Genomic DNA, 27500 nt, shown 5'->3' on the forward strand with positions numbered 1-27500 from the left:
TGTAAATTACACTTACAGCATGTTGCGAGATAAATTACATTTTTGGATGAACAGACAATTTCTGTCGGATAGCGTAATGCCTACCCGTGGCCGAGCTTTGAAATTTAGAAGCTTGAAGTAGAAAATTTTTACATAAGTCACATCTATTTTTTTCACATTTAAAACAGCCGCCCTCGTTGACCGTCTGATTATTAGCAGAGCTTGTTTGGAATTTAGAAGGTGCTAGAATTTCTTTGAGATTTTTGGTTCGGCGGTAAGCAGGGAAAACAGATTTTGCTGGAAAAATTTCTGCGATTAGAGGTGAAGATCTTAATAAATGAGCGTGCTTTCTAATGATGCTTTGAATGTCCGGCAAAATTGGATTATAATTGAGTACCAATGGAAAAACTTTTTTGTTAGCTTTCACCTTTTTTGCTTAAAAGTTCCGATCTTGGAATTTCAAGAGCCTTATCAAATTGTTTGTCAACTAAATAGGCCGGGTAATTCTGTGACTTAAGGTACCCTTTGTATTCCTTACATCTAATTTGCAAAAAATCATCAGTCGAACAATTGCGCTTAATTCTCAAGGCTACCCCATAAGGAATAGCCCTTTTGCAATGTGACGCAGCAAAATCTGTTTTCCCTGCTTACCGCCGAACCAAAAATCTCAAAGAAATTCTAGCACCTTCTAAATTCCAAACAAGCTCTGCTAATAATCAGACGGTCAACGAGGGCGGCTGTTTTAAATGTGAAAAAAATAGATGTGACTTATGTAAAAATTTTCTACTTCAAGCTTCTAAATTTCAAAGCTCGGCCACGGGTAGGCATTACGCTATCCGACAGAAATTGTCCTGGTCATCCAAAAATGTAATTTATCTCGCAACATGCTGTAAGTGTAATTTACAATATGTGGGTTCTACATCAACTGAGTTCAAAATTAGATTCCGCAACCATAAATCGAATATGCTCAACAATAGAAGAACATGTGAATTGGCGGTACATTTTAATAGTTCCCAACATGACATTTCTCAAATAAGGTTTATCATCATTGAGCAAATTCTATCCTTCAAAAATCCACTACATTTAGACCAGTTACTGCTTACCAGAGAAGCATATTGGATGACGCAATTATTCACACTTAATCCACATGGCCTTAACAAAAGGCGGGAATTTCGCTCCAAAAATCGTATTAACTATAGCAACTAATTAGATCCTTTCACATGTTCTTGCATTGAAAATGAATTGACACTTGTCCAGCTCCTAAAAAATTTTTTTTATTTATTCATTAGTCCTTTGTAAATAGTTTCAAATGTTATGTGACTCGCCTTTTGCGTTCATGGGCCCCGCTAGAGGATTCTATTATTTTCATTTTTGCTGGGTTGTTCATGGTCCCTCAGCGAGGAATTTATTACAGTATTGTTTAAGGGCCCCTGCTTTGGGATCATGTTATAGCCTTAATTATGTTTATTCAGAGGCCCCTTGCGGGGAATGTGTTACGTTTGGCTTATTATGTAACTTTTGTCACTCGTTTTTATTCTATGGTTAATTTGTTTGTGATTCAAACCTTTTTGTAGTGCTAATTAAGTTGGTTATATAAGCCTGTACCTCTGATATGCGCAGTCATTGTAAATAGTTTTTAGTTTTTAGTTTTTAACATTATCTGAAGAAGGCTGAAAGCCGAAACGTTATTAAACCAAGTCGGACCGGTAAGAAGTTTACCCCACTGTTTTGCTTAGTATTCGTCTTTAAATTTACGTGGTGGTACTGCATCCTTCGGATCCTTCTGCTGGGAGTACATTGTTTGCGTAAACCTTCATATTCTGCCTATATATATATATATATATATATGAAATGTGCTTTAGTCATAAAAAGCTCTGCATACAAGAATTACTTTAATTAGGTAAAATAGTTTTATTTCGTGACTCACCAACAATAGTCACGTTGACAGTAGCATTGTGTCCCGAGCCAACTTCGTTGATAGGGACACAGGTGTAAACTCCATCTTTGTCAACAGTGACATTAAACACACCTGAGCTGCTGTTACCAATAGAGTCGTTGTTAAAGTAGAACTCATACACGTGGATATCTGGATTGGCGTCTGTACTGCAGTTAAGAGACACAGTAGAGCCACGTAGCACTGTAGTGTTACTTGGAGTAGTTGTGATGGATGTATTAGTAGCTGGATCTACAATGTAACAGAAACAGAGTAAACACGCTCAAGAGAAACTTCAGAGCCACCAAGCACTGTGGTGTTGATAGCAATATTTGTGATGCTAGTGCCGAATGATAGATCTGTTATTCAAAAAGGATGATATGCAACCAAGGAATAATAATCGAAAATACAAGTACCTTATGATAAAAAGGTGGTTTCAATTTTGAACGCCGCAGGCAGTATGAATTAAGTATAACAAGAGAGCTCAGACTTACAAGTGGACCAACTAGGAAAAGGGGGAGGTGTCTTGTTAATAGACGATGTTTACCGGACGTTAGGGTGAATTTTCATATATTCAATTTCATCAAACATGCAGTGTTACAATAGACAGATGACGTCTGACAAAGTCAAAAGACCCATTCTTTAACTTTTGACAGATTACTTATAGCCGAGTCTCCTAAGGGTGAAAAGGTTGGTTTAGCTGTAACGAAAACTCTAGATACTTTATGGCCTTACTCATAAAGCTCTCGAGCTTTTACTTTTATTTTATCCCGCTACCACGTTATTTTTTAAATATAAAGTAACCTGAGGAAGCTAAATTCGACAACGTTTCATTTAATTTAATAAAAAAGAATAAACTTTATTGGACAAAATGTGTCCGCCCAGTTTAGTAAAAAAAACCCGCTTTCTTAGAATTTCCTTACACTCTGCACCATTAAAAAGGTGCATTCGGCTCACCACTGGCATCAAATGGAAGTTTTCGTATAGTTGTCGAGAATGTTTCTGCTACATAAAATGCGTGACGTTATCACTGTATTACTATGAAAACGCCGATGTTAAAAAAATAATAATATTACAACAATAAATTAAATTTATATAAAGCTAAGATTTCAAAAAAATATATTCCAAAGCGCTTCACACACGGTTAGTTTCAAAAGTAGAAATACCTTCAATAAAATGTAAAAAGGTCAAAATATAACAAAAATCTCCCAATTCAAGACAACCTGAACACTTGTTTAGAAAGATAACTCTTTAACTTATATTGGAAGACAGCTACATTCGGACCTTCCCATATGACCAAAGGAGGGTTGTTCCTGAGAAAAGGCAAAGTGCAGGTAAAGGCGCGATCCGACAACAAAGGTCTTATGATATGTTCCAGGCACAACTGATTATCTTCACCAGTATATCTCCTGCCCATGCAATAAAACGTTTCAATTTTCATGGACTATATCCCGAATGGGTAAGATGTTTTTACCTGACATCCCAGAAAACATTTACAGAAAAAGTAAATCAGATTATTTTTTTGCAATACTACAGACTTACAGTAAACTGTGATATTTGCAACAGCTATCGCAGGATTCTCCACTCTATTACTTGCTGTGCACTGATACTGAATCAAGTTATCAGTGGTCCCAGGTCTCCGCACATTTGCAACTGTCAGTAATGAGGTGTTAGACAGGACCTCAGAACTCCCAAGTCTTGTCCATGTTATGACAGGGTCGGGTTTGCCAGATTTATTACAAAACAATGCTATGTTGTTTCCCTCTACTACAACCGCTGTTGTTGTATTTATTTCTACCGATAGGGCAACTGCAAATGAAAGCAATTTAAGCATTAGCTTACCTAGGTAATGACAATTAATTGACGAGAAATAATAAAATATATATGAAATGTGCTTTAGTCCTAAAAATTTCTGCATACAAGAATTACTTTAATTGACTAAAATGGTTTTATTTCGTGACTCACCAACAGTAGTCATGCTGACAGTAGCATTGTGTCCCAAGCCGACTTCGTTGATAGGGACACAGGTGTAAACTCCATCTTTGTCAACAGTGACATTAAACACACCAGAGCTGCTGTTACCAATAACGTCATTGTTAAAGTAGAACTGATACACGTGGGTATCTGGATTGGCGTCTGTACTGCAGTTGAGAGACACAGTAGAGCCACGTAGCACTGTAGTGTTACTTGGAGTAGTTGTGATGGATGTATTAGTTGCTAGATCTACAATGTAACAGAAACAGAGTAAACACGCTCAAGAGAAACTTCAGAGCCACCAAGCACTATGGTATTGATAGCAATAGTTGTGATACTTGTACTGGATGGTAGATCTGTTATTTAAAAGGGATACTATGAAACAAACGAATAGAAATCGAAAATACAAGTACCTTATGATAAATGAGTGGTTTCAATTTTCAATGCCACAGGCAGTATGAATTAAGTATAACAAGCAAGTTCAAACTTACAAGTGGACCAACTAGGAAAAGGGGGAGGTGTCTCGTTAAGAAACGATGTTTACTGAATTTAGAGTGAACTTTCATATATTCACTTTAATCAAACATACAGTGTTACAATAGGCACGTGACGTCTGACAAACTCAAAAGACCCATTCTGTTAATTTTGACAGGTTACTTATATCCAAGCCTCCTAAGGTCAAAAAAATGTTTGTTTAGCTGTTTCAAAAAGTCTAGATAGCTTATGGCCTTACTCATAAAGCTCTCGAGCTTTTGCTTATTTCATCTCCCGCGACTACGTTATTTTTAAATATAAGGTCAGGTGAGCAAGCTAAATTCGACACCGTTTCATTTAATTTAATAAAAAAGAATCTTAACTTTATTGACAAAATATGTCGGCCCAGTTTAGTTTAAAAAAATTGCGCTTTTTTATAATTTGCTTACACTCTGCACCATTTCAAACGTGCATTTGGCTCAATACTGGCATAAAATAGTAGTTTGGCTATAGTTGTCAAGAAAGTTGCTGCTACATAAAATGCATGACGTTATCACTGTGTTACTATGATAACACCGATGCTAAAAAGATAATAATAGAAAAACAATAAATTAGATTTATATAAAACTAAGATTTTAAAAATATTCCATAGCGCATCACACACGGCTTACTTCTAAAGTAGAAATATCTTCAATAAAATGTAAAAAAGTCCAAATACAAAAAATAAATCAAAAGTCAAGACAAACTGAACGCTTGTTAAGAAAGGTATGTCTTTAACTTAGATTGAAAGAAAATGACATTCGGACTCTCCCATATGACCAAAGGAAGGTTGTTCCAGAGAAAAGGCCAAGTGTATGTAAAGGCGCGATCCGAAAACAAAAGTCTTATGGTATGTTCTAGGCACAACTGGTTATCTCCCACCAGTCTATATCCATTCGCAATAAAACGTTTGAATTTTCATGGACTATGTCCTCAATAGGTAAGATGTTTTTACCACATCCAAGAAAACATTAAAAGCAAAATTAAATCTTATAATTTCTCGCAACACTACAGACTTACAGTAAACTGTGACATTTGCAACAGCTATCGCAGGATTCTCCACTCTATTACTTGCTGTGCACTGATACTGGATCAAGTTATCAGTGGTCCCAGGTCTCCGCACATTTGCAACTGTAAGTAATGAGGTGTTAGACAGGACCTCAGAACTCCCAAGTCTTGTCCATGTTATGACAGGGTCGGGTTTGCCAGATTTATTACAAAACAATGCTATGTTGTTTCCCTCCACTACAATGCTGGTTGTTGTATTTATTTCTACTGATGGCGCAACTGCAAATTAAAGCAATTTAAGCATTAGCTTACCTAGGTAATGTCAATTGATTGATGAGACCCAATAAAATATATATGAAATGTGCTTTAGTCATTAAAACTCTCCATACAAAAATTACTCTAATTAACTAAAATGTTTTATTTCGTGACTCACCAACAGTAGTCACGCTGACAGTAGCATTGTGTCCCGAGCCGACTTCGTTGATAGGGACACAGGTGTAAACTCCATCTTTGTCAACAGTGACATTAAACACACCTGAGCTGCTGTTACCAATAGAGTCGTTGTTAAAGTAGAACTGATACACGTGGGTATCTGGATTGGCGTCTGTACTGCAGTTAAGAGACACAGTAGAGCCACGTAGCACTGTAGTGTTACTTGGAGTAGTTGTGATGGATGTATTAGTTGCTGGATCTACAATGTGACAGAAACAGAGTAAACACGCTCAAGAGAAACTTCAGAGCCACCAAGCACTGTGGTATTGATAGCAATAGTTGTGATGCTAGTGCCGAATGATAGATCTATTATTTAAAAGGGATACTATGAAACGAACGGATAAAATCGAAAATACAAGTACCTTATGATAGAAAGGTGGTTTCAATTTTCAACCCCGCAGGCAGTATGAATTAAGTATACCAAGCAAGCTCAAACTTACAAACTCAAACTAGATAGTTTAATTTATGGTCTTACTCAAAAGCTCTCGATCCTTTGCTTCTTTCTTATTCCGCTACCACGTTATTTGTAATCGTAAAGTCACCTGAGGAAGCTAAATTCGACAACGTTTCATTTAATTTAATAAAAAACAATCAACTTTATTATACAAAATGTGTCGTTTGTAAAAAAAAATCCGCTTTTTTAGAATTTGCTTACACTCTCAACCATTATAGACGCGCATTCGGCTCACCACTGACATAAAATGGTTGTTTGGGTATAGTTGTCGAGAAAGTTGCTGCTACATAAAATGCATGACGTTATCATTGTATTACTATGGTAACGCCGATCTTAAAAAAAGATAGCAATATAACAAGAATAAATTAGATTTATAAAAAGCTAAGATTTTCAAAAATGCTCTAAAGCGCTTCACACACGGCTTATTTCAAAAGTAGAAATACCTTCAATAAAATGTAAAAAAGTCAAGATATAAAAATATTTCAAATGTCAAGACAAACTGAAAGCCTCTTAAGTAACGTATGTCTTTATCTTAGATTGAAAAACAGCGACATTCAGACTCTTCCATATGACCAAAGGAAGGTTGTTCCAGAGAAATGGCCAACAGCAGGTAAAGGCGCGATCCGACAACAAAGGTCTTATGTTATGTTCTAGGCACAACTGGTTATCTCCACCAGTATATCTCCTGCGAAATAAAACGTTTCAATTTATCATGGACTATATCTCAAATAGGTAAGATGTTTTTACCACATTCCAGAAAACATTAAAAGAAAAATTAAATCAGATTATTTTTCGCAATACTATAGACTTACAGTAAACTGTGACATTTGCAACAGCTATCGCAGGATTCTCCACTCTATTACTTGCTGTGCACTGATACTGGATCAAGTTATCAGGGTTCCCAGGTCTGCGCACATTTGCAACTGTAAGTAATGAGGTGTTAGACAGGACCTCAGAACTCCCAAGTCTTGTCCATGTTATGACAGGATCAGGTTTGCCAGATTTATTACAAAACAATGCTATATTGTATCCCTCCACTACAATGGCTGTTGTTGTATTTGTTTCTACTGATGGGGCAACTGCAAATTAAAGCAATTTAAGCATTAGCTTACCTAGGCAATAACAATTAATTGATCAGACATCTAAAAAATATATATATCAAATGTGCTTTAGTAATTAAAAGCTCTGCATACAAGAATTACTATAATGAAGTAACATGGTTTTATTTCTTGACTCACCAACAGTAGTCACGCTGACTGTAGCATTGTGTCCCAAGCCGACTTCGTTGATAGGGACACAGGTGTAAACTCCATCTTTGTCAACAGTGACATTAAACACACCTGAGCTGCTGTTACCAATAGAGTCGTTGTTAAAGTAGAACTGATACACGTGGGTATCTGGATTGGCGTCTGTACTGCAGTTCAGATACACAGTAGAGCCACGTAGCACTGTAGTGTTACTTGGAGTAGTTGTTATAGTTGTATTAGTTGCTGGATCTAAAATGTAACAGAAACAGAGTAAAGAGTAAAGACGCTCAAGAGATACTTCAGAGCCACTCAGCACTGTGATATTGATAGCAATAGTTGTGAGGCCTGTGCCGCATCTATAGATCTATTATTTAAAAGGGATACTTTTTAACGAACGAATTAAAATCCAAAATAGAAGTACCTTATGATGGAAAGGTGGTTTAAAATTTAAACCCGCAAGCAGTATAAAAACGTTTAACAAGCAAGTTCAAAACTTACAGGTGGAACAAATAGGAAAAGAGAGAGGTCTTTCGTTAATAAACGATGTTTACCGAACATAGAATGAATTTTCATAAATTCACTTTCATCAAACATGCAGTGTTACAATAGTGGGTATCTGGATTGGCATCTGATCTTTTGATCATTTTAATGTTAAAATGCGGTGCATTAAGTGCAGAATGCGAGCAGTCTCTTTCTTTTCCTGACTTCTGTAGCGAGCGATAGATCGAGCGTCGCGCGCAATTGATCGAGGAAACGAGGAAGGCGCCCTCCTCGTTCGCTAGTCTAATTTGCATCATTTTGCCGGCACTTTTGCTCGCGTGTTCTGAGGGAAAAAAGAGGACTGCTCGCAGTCTATATTAAGTGAATAAATTAATATTAATTTTTATTATAGGCACACGTCGTCTGAAGAACTCAAAAGACCCATCCTGTTACTTTTGACAGATAACTTATCTCCGAGCCTTCTAAGGTCAAAAAAAGGTTGGTTTAGCTTTATCAAAAAGTCTAGATAGTTTATGCCCTTACTCATAAAGCTCTCGAGCTTTTGCTTATTTCTTATCCCACCACTACGTTATTTTTAAATATAAGGTCAGGTAAGCACGCTAAATTCGACAACGTTTCATTTCATTTAGTAAAAAAAGAATCTCAACTTTATTGGACCATTATAAACGTGCATTCGGCTCGCTACTGGCATAAAATCGCAGTTTTGGTATAGTTGTCGAGAAAGCTGCTGCTACATAAAATGCATGACGTTATCACTGTATCACTATGGTAACACCGATGCTAAAATGATAATAATATAAAAACAATAATATAGATTTATATAAAGCTAAGATTTTAAAAATATTCCAAAGCCCTTCACACACGGCTTACTTCTAAAGTAGAAATACTTTCAATAAAATGTAAAAAAATTCCAAATACAAAAAAAAGCTCAAATGTCCAGACAAACTGAACGCTTGTTAAGAAAAATATGTTTTTAACTTAGATTGAAACACAATGACATTCGGACTGTCCCACATGACCAAAGGAAGGTTGTTCCAGAGAAATGGCAAAGTGCAGGTAAAGGTGCGATCCGAAATCAAAGCTCTCATGATATGTTCTAGGCACAACTGGTTTTCCCTCACCAGTATATCTCCATGCGTAATAAAACGTTTAAATTTCCATGGACTATGTTCTCAATAGCTAAAATGTTTTTACCACGTCACAGAAGACATTAAAAGCAAAATTAAATCAGATTATTTTTCGCAATACTACAGACTTACAGTAGACTGTGACATTTACAACAGCTATCGCAGGATTCTCCACTCTATTACTTGCTGTGCACTGATACTGGATCAAGTTATCAGGGTTCCCAGGTCTGCGAACATTTGCAACTGTAAGTAATGACATGTTGGACAGGACCTCAGAACTACCAAGTCTTGTCCATGTTACAACAGGATCAGGTTTGCCAGATTTATTACAAAATAAAGCTATGTTGTTTCCCTCCACTACAATGGCTGTTGTTGTATTTATTTCTACTGATAGGGCAACTGCAAATGAAAGCAATTTAAGCATTAGCTTACCTAGGTAATCAAAATTAATTGACGAAAACTAAAAAAATATATATGAAATGTGCTTTAGTCATAAAAAGCTCTGCATACAAGAATTACTTTAATTAACTAAAATGGTTTTATTTCGTGACTCACCAACAGTAGTCACGCTGACAGTAGCATTGTGTCCCAAGCCGACTTCGTTGACAGGGACACAGGTGTAAACTCCATCTTTGTCAACAGTGACATTAAACACACCTGAGCTGCTGTTACCAATAGAGTCGTTGTTAAAGTAGAACTCATACACGTGGATATCTGGATTGGCGTCTGTACTGCAGTTAATAGACACAGTAGAGCCACGTAGCACTGTAGTGTTACTTGGAATAGTTATGATGGATGTATTAGTTGCTGGATCTACAATGTAAAAGAAACAGAGTAAACAAGCTCATGAGAAACTGTAGAGGCACCAAGCACTGTGGTCTTGATAGCAATAGTTGTGATGCTCGTGCTGGATGATAGATCTGTTATTTAAAAGGTCTTAAAAGGATAATATGCAACCAACGAATAAAAATCGAAAATACAAGTGCCTTATGATAAATACGTGGTTTCAATTTTCAACCCCGCCGGCAGTATGAATTAAGTATAACAAGCAAGCTCAAACTTTCAAGTGGGCCAACTAAGAAAAGGGGGAGGTGTCTTTTTAATAGACGATGTTTACCGGACATAGAGTGAATTTTCGTATAATCACTTTCATCAAACATACATTGTTACAATAGACAGATGACGTCTGACCAAATCAAAAGTCCCATTCTTTAACTTTTGACAGATTACTTACAGCCGAGTCTCCTAAGGGTGAAAAGGTTGGTTTACCTGTAACGAAAACTCTAGATACTTTACGGCCTTACTCATAAAGCTCTCAAGCTTTTACTTATTTGTTATCACGCTACCACGTTATTTTTAAATGTAAAGTTACCTGAGGAAGTTACATTTGTTTACGTTTCATTTAATTTAATAACAAAGAATAAACTTTATCTGAAAAAATGTGTCCACCTTGCTTAGTTTAAAAGAAGCGTTTTCTTAGAATTTGCTTACACTTCGCACCATTATGAACGTGCATTCGGCTCACCACTGGCATAAAATCGTAGTTTGAGTATAGCTGTCGAAAAAGTTGGTGCTACATAAAATGCATGACGTTATCACTGTAATACTATCGCAACACAGATCTTAAAAAAGATAATATAACAACAATAAATTAGATTTATATTAAGTTAACATTTAAAAAAAGATATTCCAAAGCGCCTCACACACCGCTTATTTCAAAAGTAGAAATATCTTCAATAAAATGTAAAAAAGTCAAAATAAAAAAAAATCTCAAATGTCAAGACAAACTCAACACTTGTTAACAAAGGTATATTTTTAACTTAGATTAAAAGACATTGACATTCAGACTCTCCCATATGACTAGAGGAAGGCTCTTCCAGAAAAAAGGCCAAGTTCAGGTAAAGGCGCGATACGACAACAAAGGTCTTATGATATGTTTAAGGCACAACTGCTTATCCCCCACCAGTCTAGCTCCATGTACAATAAAACGTTTCGGTTTTCATGGACTATATCCTGAATAGATAAATTGTTTTTACCACATCCCAAACAACATTCAAAACCAAATTAAATCAGATTATTTTTCGAAACACTACAGACTTACAGTATACTGTGACATTTGCAACAGCTATCGCAGGATTCTCCACTCTATTACTTGCTGTGCACTGATACTGGATCAAGTCATCAGGGTTCCCAGGTCTGCGCACATTTTCAACTGTGAGCAATGATGTGTTGGACAGGACCTCAAAACTCCTAACTCTTGTCCATGTTATGACAGGGTCGGGTTTGCCAGATTTATTACAAAACAATGCTATGTTGTTTCCTTCCACTACAATGCTGGTTGTTGTATTTATTTCTACTGATGGGGCAACTGCAAATTAAAGCAATTTAAGCATTAGCTTACCTAGGTAATCAAAATTAATTGATCAGAAATAAAAATATATATATATGAAATGTGCTTTAGTCATAAAACGCTCTGCATAAAAGAATTGCTTTAATTAGGTAATTTAGTTTTATTTCGTGACTCACCAACAGTAGTCACGTTGACAGTAGCATTGTGTCCCGAGCCAACTTCGTTGATAAAGACACAGGTGTAAACTCCATCTTTGTCAACAGTGACATTAAACACACCTGAGCTGCTGTTACCAATAGAGTCTTTGTTAAAGTAGAACTGATAGACGTGGGTATCTGGATTGGCGTCTGTACTGCAGTTCAGAGACACAGTAGAGCCACGTAGCACTGTAGTGTTACTCGGAGTAGTTGTGATGGATGTATTAGTTGCCGGATCTATACAATGTAACAGAAACAGAGTAAACACGCTCATGAGAAACTTCAAAGCCACCAAGCACTGGCGTATTGATAGCAATAGTTGTGATGCTTGTGCTGGATGATAGATCTGTTATTTAAAAGGGATAATACGAAACAAACGAAAAAAAATCGAAAATACAAGTACCTTATGATAAATAGGTGGTTTTAATTTTCAACCCCGCAGGCAGTATGAATTAAGTATAACAAGCAAGCTCAAACTTACAAGTGGACCAACTAGGAAAAGGGGGAGGTGTCTTGTTAATAGACGATGTTTACCGGACATAGAGTTAATTTTCATATATTCACTTTCATCAGACATACAGTGTTAGAATAGGCAGATGACGTCCGACCAAATCAAAAGACCCATTCTTTAACTTTTGACAGATTACTTATAGCCGAGTCCCCTAAGGTTGAAAGGTTGGTTTGGCTGTAACGAAAACTCTACATACTTCATGGCCTTACCCACAAAGCTCTCGAGCATTTACTTATTTGTTATCACGCTACCACTTTTTTTAAATGTAAAGTTACCTGAGGAAGTTACATTTGTTTACGTTTCATTTAATTTAATAACAAAGAATAAACTTTATCTGAAAAAATGTGTCCACCTTGTTTAGTAAAAAAAAAGCGTTTTCTTAGAATTTGCTTACACTCTGCACCATTATGAACGTGCATTCGGCTCACCACTGGCATAAAATCGTAGTTTGGGTATAGTTGTCGAGAAAGTTGGTGCTACAAAAAATGCATGACGCTATCACTGTATTACTATCGTAACACCCATCTTAAAAAAGATAATAATATAACAACAATTAATTAGATTTATATAAAGCTAAGATTTTAAAAAAATATTCCAAAGCGCTTCACACACGGCTTATTTCAATAGTAGAAATACCTTCAATAAAATGTAAAAAAGTCAAAATAAAAAAAAAATCTCAAATGTCAAGACAAACTGAACACTTGTTAAGAAAGGTATATCTTTAACTTAGATTAAAAGACATTGACATTCAGAGTGTCCCATTTGACCGTGGAAAGGAAGGTTGTTCCAGAATAAAGGCCAAGTTCAGGTAAAGCGCGATACGACAACAAAGGTCTTATGATATGTTCTAGGCACAACTGCTTATCTCCCACCAGTCTATCTCCATGCACAATAAAACGTTTCAATTTATCATGGACTATAACCTGAATAGGTAAGCTGCTTTTACCACATCAGAAAAAACATTTAAAACCAAATTAAATCAGATTATTTTTCGAAACACTACAGACTTACAGTAAACTGTGACATTTGCAACAGCTATTGCAGGATTCTCCACTCCATTGCGTGCTGTGCACTGATACTGGATTAAGTTATCAGGGTTCCCAGGTCTGCGGACATTTGCAACTGTAAGTAATGACGTGTTGGACAGGACCTCAGAACTACCAAGTCTTGTCCACGTTATGACTGGTTCGGGTTTGCCAGATTTATTACAAAACAATGCTATGTTGTTTCCCTCCACTACAATGGCTGTTGTTGTATTTATTTCTACTGATAGAGCAACTGCAAATTAAAGCAATTTAAGCATTAGCTTACCTAGCTAATGACAATTAATTGATGAGAAATAATAAAATATATATGAAATGTGCTTTAGTCCTAAAATGCTCTGCATAAAAGAATTACTTTAATTAACTAAAATGGTTTTATTTCGTGACTCACCAACAGTAGTCACGCTGACAGTAGCATTGTGTCCCAAGCCGACTTCGTTGATAGGGACACAGGTGTAAACTCCATCTTTGTCAACAGTGACATTAAACACACCTGAGCTGCTGTTACCAATATAGTCGTTGTTAAAGTAGAACTGATACACGTGGGTATCTGGATTGGCGTCTGTACTGCAGTTAAGAGACACAGTAGAGCCACGTAGCACTGTAGTGTTACTCGGAGTAGTTGTGATGGATGTATTAGTTGCTGGATCTACAATGTAACAGAAACAGAGTAAAGACGCTCAAGAGAAACTGCAGAGCCACCAAGCACTGTGGTATCGATAGTAATAGTTGTGATTTTGGACTGGATCATAGATCTGTTATTTAAAAGGGATACTATGAAACAAACGAATAGAAATCAAAAATACAAGTACCTTATTATAGAAATGTGGTTTCCATTTTGAACCCCGCAAACAGTATGAATTAAGTATACCAAGCAAGCTCAAACTTACAAGTGGACCAACTAGGAAAAGGGGGAGGAGTCTCGTTAAGAAACGATGTTTACTGAATTTAGAATGAACTTTTATATATTCACTTTAATCAAACATACAGTGTTACAATAGGCACATGACGTCTGACAAACTCAAAAGACCCATTCTGTTACTTTTGATAGGCTACTTATATCCAAGCTTTCTAAGGTCACAAAAAGGTTTGTTTAGCTACATCAAAAAGTCTAGGTAGCTTATGGCCTTACTCATAAATTTCTTGTGCTTTTGTTTATTTCTTTATCCTGCGACTACGTTATTTTTAAATATAAGGTCAGGTGAGCAAGCTAAATTCGACACCGTTTCATTTAATTTAATAAAAAAGAATCTCAACTTTATTGGACAAAATATGTCGTCCCAGTTTAGTAAAAAAAACGCTTTTTTAAAATTTCCTTTCACTCTGCACCATTACAAACGTGCATTCGGCTACCACTAGCATAAAATCGTAGTTTGGGCATATATGTCGAGAAAGTTGCTGCTACATAAAATGCATGACGTTATCACTGTATTACTATGGTAACGCCGATGTTTTAAAAAGATAATATTATAACGACAATAAATTAGATTTCTATAAAGCTAAGATTTTCAAAAATATTCCAAAGCCCTCTACACACGGCTTATTTCAAAAGTAGAAATAACTTCAATAAAATGTAAAAAAGTTAAAATATAAAAAAAATCCCAAATGTCAAGACAAATTGAACGCTTGTTTAAAAAGGTATGTCTTTAATATAGATTTAAAGATATTGACATTTGGATTATCCCACATGGCCAAAGGAAGTTTGTTCCACAGAAATGGCCAACAGCAGGTAAAGGCGCGATCCGAAAACAAGGGTCTTATGATATGTTCTGGGCACAACTGGTTATCTCCCACCAGTCTGTCTCCATGCGCAATAAAACGTTTGAATTTTCATTGACTATGTCCTCAATAGGTATGATGCTTTTAAACATCCCAGAAAACATTAAAAGCAAAATTAAAAAATCTGATTATCTTCCACGTTACAGTAAACTGTGACATTTGCAACAGCTATTACAGGATTCTCCACTTTATTACTTGCTGTACACTGATATTGGATCAAGATATCAGGGTTCCCATTTCTGCCAACATTTGAAACTGCTAGTAACGAGGCGTTGGAGAGGCTTAATTTTAAAAGTTGACACACTTTCTAAGTGTTTGCACATAGGGATTAGAAACGCCCAAATAAAAAAAACCCCTTGAATTGCGAAAGTACTGAGGTACAGATGAAACGTTTGCACTTTTATGGACCATATCCTGGAAGGTAAATTGTTTTCATCGCATCACAGTGCAGAGCATCAAAAGCAAAATTAAATCTGGTTATTTTTTCCCACATTAAAGACTTACAGTAAACTGTGACATTTGCAACAGCTATCGCAGGATTCTCCACTCTATTACTTGCTGTGCAATGATACTGGATCAAGTTATCAGGGTTCCCAGGTCTCCGCACATTTGCAACTGTCAGTAATGAGGTGTTGGACAGGACCTCAGAGCTCCCAAGTCTTGTCCATGTTATGACAGGGTCGGGTTTGCCAGATGCATTACAAAACAATGCTATGTTGTTTCCTTCCACTACAATGGCTGTTGTTGCATTTATTTCTACTGATGGGGCAACTAAAAATTAAGGCAATTCAAGCATTTGGTTACCTAGGTAATGACAACCAATTCATCAGAAATCAAACAATAATGATATGAAATGGCCTTCAGGCATAAAAAGCTCTGCGTGAAAGAATTACTTTAATAAAATAAAATGTTTTTATTTCGTGACTCACCAACAACAGTCATGCTAACAGTAGCATTGTGTCCAGTGCCGACTTCGTTGATAGGAACACAGGTGTAAACTCCATCTTTGTCAACAGTGACATTAAACACACCTGAGCTGCTGTTACCAATATAGTCATTGTTAAAGTAGAACTGATACAAGAGGGGGGCATCTGGATTGGTATGTGCACTGCAGTTAAGAGAAACGGTAGAGCCACGTAGCACTGTAGTGTTACTTGGAGTGGTAGAGAGCGTTGTATTGAATGGTCCATCTATAACTATAAAATGCATACAATGAATGATCTGAATTACACTCTCAAAATACCAGATCCTTACAATGTAAAAGAATTAGAATGTAGTTCTTGATCCTGGAAAGAGGAGCAAACTCAAATCTGCATTCAATAGACGCATTGGAGCCACGCAGTACTGTAGTATTAGTATTAGTAGCTTGTGACGAATGGTAGATCCATTGTGAAAAAGGAATACAATGAAAAGAATGATTTAAAATCTAAAATATTACTACCTTAATGTCACGGACAATTCATTTGGACATCTACAGCAAAAAAGCGGCTAGTGTGCGGAAAGGTTAAAGGAAAAATCAACGAAACATTTAACAAAAACAAGTACATGTAGTTATATGAAACATTTCCTCTTCTTATAAAAACAAAGACTCAAAATTAACTGTAGCACTTGCGACAGGTATGAATTAAATTAAATCTCTTTTACAAATATCACAGACTATCAGTAAACTGTAACCTTTCCAACAGTACTACAAGATTCTGCGCTCCAGTACTTGCTGTACACCAATACTGGATCAAAATATTAGGGTTTCCCGGTGTGCAAGAACTTTCAACTTTGAGTACTGATGTGTTGAAGAGGACCTCAGAACCTCCAACTCTTGTCCACGTTATGACAGGGCCAGGTTTGAGTCACAAAATTCGCACCTTTTAGCAGTGATTAACGTTGAAAAAGTTATTTTATTAGTATCGTTTTTTTTTTTAATTACACCAGCTCCAGACTCTAAAGCTCACAAACACTAATAAGGTGGCAAAAAAAAACAAGAAGAATCGCTCTTCCCGAGCGTTGTTTCCGCCATTATTCCGGCCGCTGAACAAGTTTTTGTGCCACGCATTTTAAGCTGGTTACTAATCCATATGGCAAAGCTGGTTATCGCTCTCTTCCGCTTTCTCTCTCACTTTCTCTTTCTTATCTCTTTCTCCCTTCAAGTGAAATCTGTTCTAGCTCAGCGTAAGCCTAATAAATTCTGCCTTCAGTTCGATGCTCAGAACTCACTTGTAAACCAGTCCTCGGTGTGATCTAGAAAGTTGCATATATCAAATCTTACGGGCTCCACCGCTGTCTAGCTTCAATCAGATTTAGAAAACGTTACAACAATACATTTAAAGCAAAAAAATTTTTATATTCCAAACTCGATAGATCAGATAAGTTGTGTTCCTTCTTGGCTCCGGAGAAGTTACAACGAGTATACGAGTATTCAGGCAGTCATTCAACTTTGCAAAGAAACGCTGCATCGTAACTCAAGGTTTTTGTGTCTTTTTTCTTTTACTGAGTTGTGTGATCGACACTTGACTGGATCTCTACTTTTTTTGCTTTTCTCACTCCTGCATTTATACGAAATATTAATCAAGTTTATCTAGATCGAGTTTATCAGGCCTGCAAAAGGTCTCACATCAATCTATCAAACTTGATTTTCAGGATTTTGCCATCAAACAGTACTTTTTTTCTTAGACTGGACTGGTAAACTAAATCGGAGGGCAATCTTGGCAAAGAGCCCAAAAAATAATAATAAACAGAACTCCAAAAAACTGTCTTTGGTGTTTTTTCTCCTTTTTCTCAAACTAAAATCGGCCGTAAGTTGTCATAAATGGCAGCAGTTAATAATATCAACAAAGGAGATTTCTGCTTGAAAAAGTCTTGGGTTTACATGGACCTAAAGGTATAGGTAAGCGAACGTAAAACGAAACATTTTGGAGACGTAGAGAGACCGCGTGAGGCGAACTGCGAGCCCCTGTAACTTATGTAGTTGGATACAACTTGGCTATGAAGGCTCTTTTCACCTTTTCACTCCTTATACCCGCGGATTTATTACGGAAAATAAATAGACTGCGTTCAGCAAGCTGCAAACCGCCATGACTGTTGACTTCGTGTTTTGTTCGCGTTACACGGCCCCATAAGCTGTATTAACTTTAAAACCCACCGTGTTTTAAATAAAAGTTGTTGTTTTTGTTGTTGTTGTTACTTATGTAACTAGTTGCGTTACATAACACGTTGTTGATATCCTTTAACTGGGCATAGGGCAGCCTGGTGTCAGCCAGACATTTTAGCACTTAGCTGGTGAATGTATTTCTGTTGAGAACTTTCACATACCTCAAGCAAATGTTGTGAGGTAGCATGAGTTTTACCGCAAGCGGGGAAAAAGTTACAAGTTGCGATTCTTCAGTGTGTGACATGAAAGCAAGACAGACGTACATCTGAGGCGAAAGCTAATTCACAACGATTTCATTCTGGAAAGCCCTGGAAAGAATGAATGGAGCCGGAAGCCGCCATTTTGAAGTACGCCTACTTTAGCGTAAGCTAAGGTACCTGAGAGTGCTGACAAGAAAATGGAGAACGCAAGAAGAGTGCCAACCCACCAACCATTTCATGACGGGACATGAAATGAAAACTGATAAGGAAACGTAACAAATAAAGCCAACTAATAAGAAAACTTAATAAAGACCGATATTATCTGAGTTCCCTTTGATTCTTCGAGCCTCGCAAGGTTGGCACGAATGATCTAGCTGTATACGCAGGTATAGATACTTTATAACTCATACAGCTGTTTCGACAAAGGTTGTCCAAAAAAAGCGTAAAAGCGTACGCGACCGATGCCAAAGGTAGTCTGGCAAATACCCAATAAATGTCAATAAAAGCTCAGAATCCATATTGCCCGCCCTCAAGTCTTCGCTGTGCGGTCAGGGCATTATGGATTCTGAGCTTTTATTGACATTTATTACGTATTTCCTAGACTACCTTTCGGCATTGTCGCGTACGCTTTTACGCCTTTTTGGACAACCTTTGTCGAAACAGCTGTATTTAACTCGTAACTCGTAAAGCTGTCGCGCTAACGCTTATTTTTTATTCCACTACTACGTTATTTTACTATATAAGGTCATGTGTGCATGTTAAGTATAACAACCTTTTCAAAAAACAAATAAATAAATAAACAAGAATCTCAACTTATTGGACAAAATACGTCGCCCACTCCCAGTTTCTTGAAAACGCTTCTTTAGACTTTGATTATACTTTACACCCTTACAAAAGTGCATTTGGCTCACCACTGGAATGAGATCGTATTTGTGGCATATGTCGTGAAAAATGCTTTTATATGAAATGCATGACGTCATCACTGTATTACTACTGTAATACCGATGTTAAGATATTGAGCAGTTAGTTAAAAACATGTCAAAAGTAAGAATAAATTAATTGAATAAACACCATGAACTTCGATGCAAAAGTGCCGACATGAAAGTTGAATTTTTGCGGGTTTCCTTATTGCTTCAGTGTAACCCCACTGTTTGATATAAAAACCACATATAGTATTTCAGTACTGTGTAGTTGCCATCGACATAACGTTTCCACAGCCAAGGGGTCGAGGAGCGTTTGCTATCTTGCGCTCATGATCTTTCTCGTACAAGTTGCATGCTATCTCGAACGCGGGAATTCCATCTTTGGACCGTCCTACTTATACATATAAGATCACGAGCGCAAGAATGCACTCTTCATTCTAATTAAGTTATTGAACACATCAAGTGTTCAGAGCTGAGACGTTTGGCGGAAAGGTTGAGTCATTAAGCCTGGTTGTGCAGTGGATCGAGGAATGTTTGACAAGTCGGATAAATTTGTCTCTTGGATAGATGAGTTTCTTCAATACCTATTCCATTATTTTGATTATGGTAATAGGTAGAAAACTTATGGGAATGTTTTCAAGTTACACTGTTTACAAATTGTCTTTGTACAAAATCGAGAAAACTTAAATAACTTTTCTTTTCGTTGCAGACTATGTAAGGGTTATTAGCCTGGAACGAGGGGATATGTGACGGATATATTCCCGCCCGAGGGCACGCCACGAGGGGAATATATCACATATCCCCTCGTTCCAGGCCAATAACCCTTACATAATCACTGCATTCAGTACACTACACGTGGTTGAGCGGCTGCTGTTAAATTTTATAAATAGTGTGCAGTCGGCTATCGTTCCGTGTGGAAACAACGATGAGCGATTGTTAAAGGGGGAGTATCACGAAAATTTGCTGTCACTTCAAAACCCAAAAATGTTTGACTGTCAGCAGAAACAACGAAATAATTGTCAAGTTTGTAAAAAATTATCACCCCAGTGCATTAACACTGTCGATTTGTGCCTCTGGCCAGAGACAGAGCAGGCCGGTTTGGATTGAAACTTGAAAAATATCAGGCTAATGTTTTTCAAGTTCTCGCATTTTAGTTTCCAAAATGCGCTAGAACAGATCACGAGTTGTTTCTTTCAAGAATTGAGTTGATTTCGTTCTTCTCGTCATTCTGGAATTATTTGGCAGGTGATTGAAGGTCTTATTTCATCATTTTTAACAAAAGATATCAAAAAACCCATGATACTTCCCCTTTAAGATGAAGTCTTTTTAACCGAAAACTTCTTACACTGTCTTTGCTGAACGGATTAGTGGTCGTATTCCTGCAAATGTAAAGAAAGCTACCAGTGGGACAGCACGAGTATGGAATGAGTGGTCGCCGATGAAAGAACCTCCCTTCCAACTAGTAGTCGACAAGAATATGAGTTTGAGTTTGTTGTTGCGCCTGTTATTGAATTACTAGTAGTAGTAGTAGTAGTAGTAGTAGTAGTAGTAGTAGTAGTAGTAGTAGTAGTAGTAGTAGTAGTAGTAGTAGTAGTAGTAGTAGTAGTAGTAGTAGTAGTAGTAGTAGTAGGAGTAAAAGTTATGTTGTTCATTTTTTCTTTAATAATAAACTATTAAAAACTCGTTGAAATGTTTGAGATTACTAAATAAGGGTAATAAGTCCAGCGGTATATGGCGAGGAGGGGGGAGGGAATATATATCCCCTCCCCCCTCGTTATAATCTCCTCGTCCGTTGTTATCAGCTATTGTTTTCAGCCCCGGCCTCCCCTTTTAGAACCAAAGCCGCACCCAGCTTTTCAGACAGTTAGTACTAGACCGTATTCGTTTTCTCGGTATTGAACTGGAACTAGTTTGCACACGAGGCTTATGAGGGGAAATCTTTTCACATGCAAATAGTTTCTAATATATTCCCCCGCAAGAGCCTCCATTGCAAGCTCGATCCAGTTCAATACCGAGAATACGAATATGGTCTACTGACAGGGGCTATTGAATATATTCAACCGAAAAGAACAAAAGAAACCGAGCCAACTGAAAAATAAAGTCCAATAAACTCTGACCTGACTTCGAGTCTGAGTAACAATATTGTTGTTGTGAATACAAGCTTCATCCTGACCTGCAGTGCACAGGCCAACCCAACTGCAAAGTATAGATTGTACAAAAACCAGGAGTTGTTGCACGTCACATCAACTGGTGGTAGTTCCTTTGCACATACAATTTCAGTAACTGAGAGAGTAAAGCAGGTGAACTTCAGCTGCATTCCTTTTAATGATTATGGTGACGGACTCACAAAAGTGATAACGGTGTCAGTGTATCGTACATGTGAGTATATCACTTGAGTATAGGTTACAGTAGCTCCCTTTGATTTTACAAGAGGACGTAAAACCATTATGAATTCAGTAGAACGAATGACATTTTACTGTGAAAGAAGATCCGCCTACTATTTCATACCTTAATTAATTTCAAGATCAAGGTTGATTAGTTTGTAAAGCCGTAAAAGCCAAAAACCCAGAACCAAAACTTCTGGTTTTAATTACTGATGAAAGAAGAACTCTCAAACCTGGATACGATGAGAGGCTGCAGTCTGATTTACTGAACGTATGTTGCTCCGTTTTGAATTTTTGTGAGTCATTATTCGCCATATTACAAGCGTAAAATAAGAAGTAGCTGTGTTTTCATTTTTGTATAATGGGACGGGTTTTTCTATTATTGCTACCTGTATAGCGAGGATTCAGTATATCAGTTGTTCTGAAGCGGTATTTTTTTTTTTTTTTTGCCGAAATTTAAGTTAAGACGATGAAATGTAGTTTATAATTACGTAACAATAACTCTTTCATCTTTCATTAAAACGAAATGTAGATCACATACTATCTGCAATTGCCTGGGAGCCTAAAATTACAGTGACCGCCACCTCATTCTTGCCACAAGTACAAAACAAATGCAGAAGACAAGTTCCTCTGTAAATTCGGTTATGACAAAAGTTCTTACTAATAATATAGACATAAGAAACTTCAGCAAGTGGGAATTGTTTCTAAACGGTATTTATCTCCAATACGGATGCACTTACTCTGAACAGTTATGAAGACTTCACTAGTGGCTGCGTTTCCAACACCATTGTCAGCAGTGCATCGGTAGACTCCTTCATCCTGTTTAGCAGTGACTCTCAATGGAATAGCGACAAAACTGCTATCAGAAAGTCTTGTCCAGGTGATGTTTGGTACTGGATTGCCATCAGCTGTACAATTCAGTTTTATTGAGTCATGTTGATTCACTGTCTGGTTACCATGGGTGTGAATATTCTCTGGTGGAACTATAGTAGAAAAAAAAAACACGAATTCCATCGCGAAAGAGGAAATTAGTTTACAGATTGTAAAATGTCTAAAACAAAAAAATTAAAATTGAAGTCAGCTGCTTGTGACTTTTATGATATATGTTTACAACCACTGATTTTTTGGGATCACTAGAAATATTTGGGCCGTGGTGGAACGTCAGTTTGATTCACCTACCGGCTCCCAGAGATGGGATTGATGCTCAGTGAATCAGCAGCGACGAAAAAAAAGTGTGGAAGGTTTCTGAACAGAACAGAGCTTGAACTTAACAACCTTTTGACTCCGTTACTCGTGATTTCTCAGATTTTTATTCGGCGGTGCTCACTACTCAGTTCCACTTTTAGATATTTTAGGAATCGTTAACATCTATTTGAACTCCTTAACATGATGCAAATGTGTTTAATGACGAAGGAATTAAGGAATTAAGGCTGGTCGACAACTTACAGTGTACATCCACATTCACATCTTCTATAAAGTTAGCAAAATTTGCGTCACTTATTTCAAATCGATAAATTCCTTTGTCTGCTCTTTGCACTGTGAGGATTGTCAACCATGCCTTGGTGTCTGATATGTCTGCTCTGAATCGATCTTGAAAACTGGGTGCTACATTTGTACTCCCTTGTACTCCGCTCCTTCGTGCTATAATCGATGAACCCCCACCTTCACCAACAACCAAGAATTTGGCATTGTCAAAAGCAGCACCCAGAGTATAGTTCCACACAAGGGAGATGTTTTGGAATTCCTGCACAACTGACGGATCTTCAGGCTTTAATGTAACAATGATTGCAGCTTCTACATGTGGACAGAAAAACGCCATATTAACATGTTATTATATCACATCCATTATTTAATATTACAAGAAAAAAGAGCACCACCCAGAGTATAGTTCCACACAAGGGTGATGTTTTGCAATGTCTACATAATTGATGTCGACATAGTTGACATATTTGACATAATTCATGCGAAAACGAAAGTAACGCAATCATATAACGCCCTGAAGTGAAAGTCATCTTTTTTTATGAAACTGTTTAAACGGCTAACAGAAAATCAGAGTGTAATCGGAAACACACAAATGGAATGAGTTAGTACTGCTGAATTCATCTCTAACGATCCTATTACTGAAATTTGAGTAGTTCAATTAAACAAAATACCTATCAACTTCTGCGGTTCTAACGAAATTATATTAACATACACTATTTCTTTTATACCGTGTAAGAACGTCTAATTTGGGGGCTGATCATGAGGCTGAACGTTTTAATTTTATTTTGACAATTTTAGCCTAAAAACTTTCTTATTTAATCATAGGATGTTCTTAGTATTTCAATAAATTTATGCGGACAAGCTCTCTCTTAGGTCAGCCGCGAGAGGATATAGCATGCCCCAATCCTATCGCGGCTGACCTATGAAAGAAAGCTTGTTCGCAGGTTATATGCGGACGAGCAATTTGTCTGTAATGTGGTGTCAAGTTGCCTGTGACATGCTCTGTTGGGCGGCTTACATGTACTCTAGTGCTAGACACAAAATGTCGCGGTAGCCAACTCTCGGTAAATTGGGCTTTACGGAAAGTATCGACCACAGAGGTTCGTAACGTGGCATTAAGTTACCAGATTTTGCGGCAAAAATGCAGAAAACGATCATGTGTAGTGAGTGCAGCAAAGTTTTAATGTTCATAACGGAATCTCAGCCTGGGTAATGTTCTAAGTATTTTCTTAAATTTAAGTTAATCTCAGCCTCAACGTTCTTATAAAAAAAAGGTTCTTATAAAAGTGTACTCAGCCTGAAATTTATGCCACACAGATAAAAGATTCCCATTGATGTTGTGTATCTCACTCTATAAAAAGGCTTGATTTCGACAACACTGGCTGCAAACGACTAAGTCTAATGACGTCACTTGGCTTCCTCAAAGAGAGATGCTGTATTTGGTATTCGAAAGTCCGAGAAAGAGTTTGAATGAAGTCAAAAGCTGCCACTTTGAATAATGGAATGTAGTATGTCTGCTTTTGCGGCAGCTAACCGGATCCTGTGTCTTATAGGGACGTTATAGGGGGTGTCCAACGATGTAGCGGTGGACACCTCGGTCGACTGTCGGTCGATCGATACATCGGTCAATATATCAAAAAGGTAGCGGTCGAGTATCCGTCGAGTATCGACCTTTAAATAGTTTCATACTGTAAATATTTTTACACGACCCCACAAGTTCTGAGCTTTAAACCCTATTCTTGGTTTTCACGTGACGTCGCCAAATTCTAGAATTCAAAACCGGGAGGCCTGCAAAATTTTTACCTTCATTGAAGGAAAGATTACCTAAAAATAAGTCTTTCCACATCTTTTTAGCTCGATGTCGTTCTTCCTTTTGAAAATAGAACAGTTTCAATTTCCGAGTTTTAATCGTGCGTGACATCAAGAGGACGGCCGTGACAGAGCTGTTCCGTGTCTTAAAAATGCCTCTTCGGGTGATTTTCAGCATTCTAAACAATTTAAGTTTGAGGAGAAATATTTATCTTAACATTCGAAAATTCACAAGGAAAAAAAACCCTCTTTTCTGGCAAAAGTGAACTCCAGATGTTTTTTTCCTATTTCCGGCCGCCATGTTTGTGTCCCTAACATGCTGTAAATTTGTGTGAAAACATTTTGTCAAATAACTCGAGTACGGAATACCGCACAGACCTGACACTTGGACAGGTTTCTTATTTACTTATCACCTATAACATGTCAATTTCTTGACTTCATTCATGGAATGATTTCAATTTTTTTTTTCACGCACACGGCAACTGGCGTGACAATGAAAACCGGCAATTGTGTTTAAATAAAGGATATGATGTGATATGATATGACACGGCCGACGTATCGACTGATGGTTAATTAATAAACAGCTTATAATTAAAGCGGAAACGAAAGTAACGTAATCATGCTCAAAAGTGAAAGTCACTTTGAAGATAATGAAACATTGTTAAACTTACACAAAATCTGAAGATAATCGGAGGCGCAAAAGGGATGAGTTTGTACTGCTGCTCCGTATTCATCTCTGACGACCCTACTGTTAAAACAACTGAAATTTGAGGAGTTCAATGATAAAAAATACCTATAGATCATAGATTTCTGTGGTTCGGATCCGGGCTTCCGATAAAATTATATGAACATACTCAGTCTGAAATTTATGCCGCGCAGATGAAACATTCCCACTGATGTTGTGCATAAAAGGGCTTGGTTTTGACATCAGTGGTTGGAGGCGTAAGTAGCTCACAACGTCATTAAACTTGGCCTAAAAAGAGATGTTGAATTGGCCGCTTTGAAATCTCGAGAAAGAGTTTGAAGCTGTCACTTTGAATAATGGAATTAACATGCTTGCTTTAGCGCTGCCTAACCTACCTGAGAGTGCTGGTAAGAAAATGGAGAACGCAAATAGAACGCCAACCATTGTTAAGGCGCGATTCATGGTGATATCGTTCCTTTTCACCCGCAATATACGGCAAAACTAAATTTTATATGCCTCATTATGCACATATGCATCATATCTATGCATGCATGACTTATGTGACGCATGGATGACCTTAGGGGCGGAACAATAGAAATCACGGGAGGGGGGTCAAAATTTTTCAGTGAATGACGCGAAAGCTCTGCACGATCTTTTTTCGACAGAACTTCTTTTAATATTAAAGGCATATAAAGCTTCGCGCGCACAGTTTAAGTACAGTACCGCTCAAGGTGTCAGTCTCTTTGGAGTCTTGATTTTCGCGAAATTCGAGTATAGCGATTATCGAGGAAAGAAATAAGCTACTATAAAAGGTATCGCACCTCATGCCTCAAGGGACGTTTTTTCACTTGTCAAGGAAACTTGGCTTCGTCGTGTTGGTCGATACGTTTCTTTACAGTTGAACGCAAGGCGAAAAGCGTGGGAAGTTCGAAGGCAATATAGTACGTATATTCGGTGATGTTTTCTCGGTCGAAGATAAAAACGTCCTGTCCAATCGACAAATGGATCGTGCTTTAAAGAGTCCACTGCCAGATTCACTTCCAAAAAGCACAGGTTGTGTTTGTCTTGGAATGCAGCGTAGGGGCCCTACAAGAACCGTTTGATGTTTTACCTGTTGAACGCTTGACCAACAGGATTTTTCCCTGCTGTGTGCAATGCAGGGTGGGGGCTCTTGAAAGAGCCGTTGTCAACTGGTACTTGTAATGACATAGACAAAGCAACATTAACTATAAATCCCACCTTGCAAGGCCACATCAAACAGCAAAGCATACACAGTGGGACAGGTTCTCAGATTAAACAGGCTTTTTTTCCTTTCCTGGTATGTAGCCTTGGATTTGGCTGTTATTAATGATTTGGTCGTCTGTTCCAGCACATTTTTAAGGGATACATTGTGCCATTAAAGAAAGAGTTTTATAAAACACAGCAAAATCTGAACAAAGTATATGGCTATTGAAAAGTCAAATTTTTAGAATTTGAACCACAGCAAGTATTTTCCAGTCCTTCAATATTTCTTATATTACCCAAGTTGTTGAAAGTTTAAAGTACAGCTGAATACATGAGCGCGCGTTGGATACGGAGATGGTAAATAGCCAACGAGGCGCGAAGCGCCGAGTTGGTTATAACCAATCTCATATCCAACAAGCGCGAATGGAATAATTGTCTTATTAAATTCTCCGCGGTTGGGTATTGCTGTTGAAGTTTACTGAATTTTATTTTAAGTAAAAATTTCTTTCAAGTTAAAACGACCGGATGTTGAGGCAACTT

The 27500-nt window shown here is 37.4% G+C and overlaps 2 protein-coding genes across 3 annotated transcripts in view; both read right to left on the reverse strand.

Annotated features, from left to right (window-relative positions):
* Nucleotides 1-1821: 1821 nt before the first annotated feature.
* LOC146457874 (hemicentin-1-like) overlaps nt 1822-27500 on the reverse strand; it is a 289647-nt gene continuing 263968 nt past the window's right edge. The window contains exons 9-23 of one of the 2 annotated variants that reach the window (XM_085091411.1): nt 16038-16298; nt 15613-15879; nt 13721-13978; nt 13298-13564; nt 11755-12012; nt 11330-11596; nt 9784-10041; nt 9361-9627; nt 7592-7849; nt 7166-7432; nt 5841-6098; nt 5420-5686; nt 3878-4135; nt 3455-3721; nt 1829-2164 (exon numbers count right to left, since the gene is read on the reverse strand). In XM_085091411.1, coding sequence (XP_084947537.1) covers nt 1872-2164; nt 3455-3721; nt 3878-4135; nt 5420-5686; nt 5841-6098; nt 7166-7432; nt 7592-7849; nt 9361-9627; nt 9784-10041; nt 11330-11596; nt 11755-12012; nt 13298-13564; nt 13721-13978; nt 15613-15879; nt 16038-16298 — 3971 coding nt within the window. In that variant the 3' untranslated portion in view covers nt 1829-1871. Of the gene's footprint in view, nt 2165-3454; nt 3722-3877; nt 4136-5419; nt 5687-5840; nt 6099-7165; nt 7433-7591; nt 7850-9360; nt 9628-9783; nt 10042-11329; nt 11597-11754; nt 12013-13297; nt 13565-13720; nt 13979-15612; nt 15880-16037; nt 16299-27500 lie in introns of both variants that reach the window. The other variant, XM_085091412.1, reaches the window with a different exon arrangement.
* LOC146457875 (uncharacterized) lies at nt 22770-26266 on the reverse strand. The gene is made up of 2 exons (XM_085091454.1): nt 26132-26266; nt 22770-23554 (listed from the first exon to the last, which is right to left on the reverse strand). The coding sequence occupies exons 1-2, from the start codon at nt 26196-26198 to the stop codon at nt 23142-23144; spliced, it is 480 nt and encodes a 159-aa protein (XP_084947580.1). The 5' UTR covers nt 26199-26266; the 3' UTR covers nt 22770-23141.

This window comes from Pavona decussata, unplaced genomic scaffold (assembly GCF_977016875.1).
Source record: "Pavona decussata unplaced genomic scaffold, jaPavDecu1.1 SCAFFOLD_236, whole genome shotgun sequence".
Taxonomy (NCBI): Eukaryota; Metazoa; Cnidaria; class Anthozoa; order Scleractinia; family Agariciidae; genus Pavona; species Pavona decussata.

Bases quoted from the DNA above. Each gene is read 5' to 3' on its own strand.
- LOC146457875 (XM_085091454.1), bottom strand. From the start codon at position 26,198: ATGAATCGCGCCTTAACAATGGTTGGCGTTCTATTTGCGTTCTCCATT. The intron at 23,555-26,131 runs GTAGGTTAGGCA...GTCCACATGTAG, and splicing joins TTTCTTACCAGCACTCTCAG to AAGCTGCAATCATTGTTACA.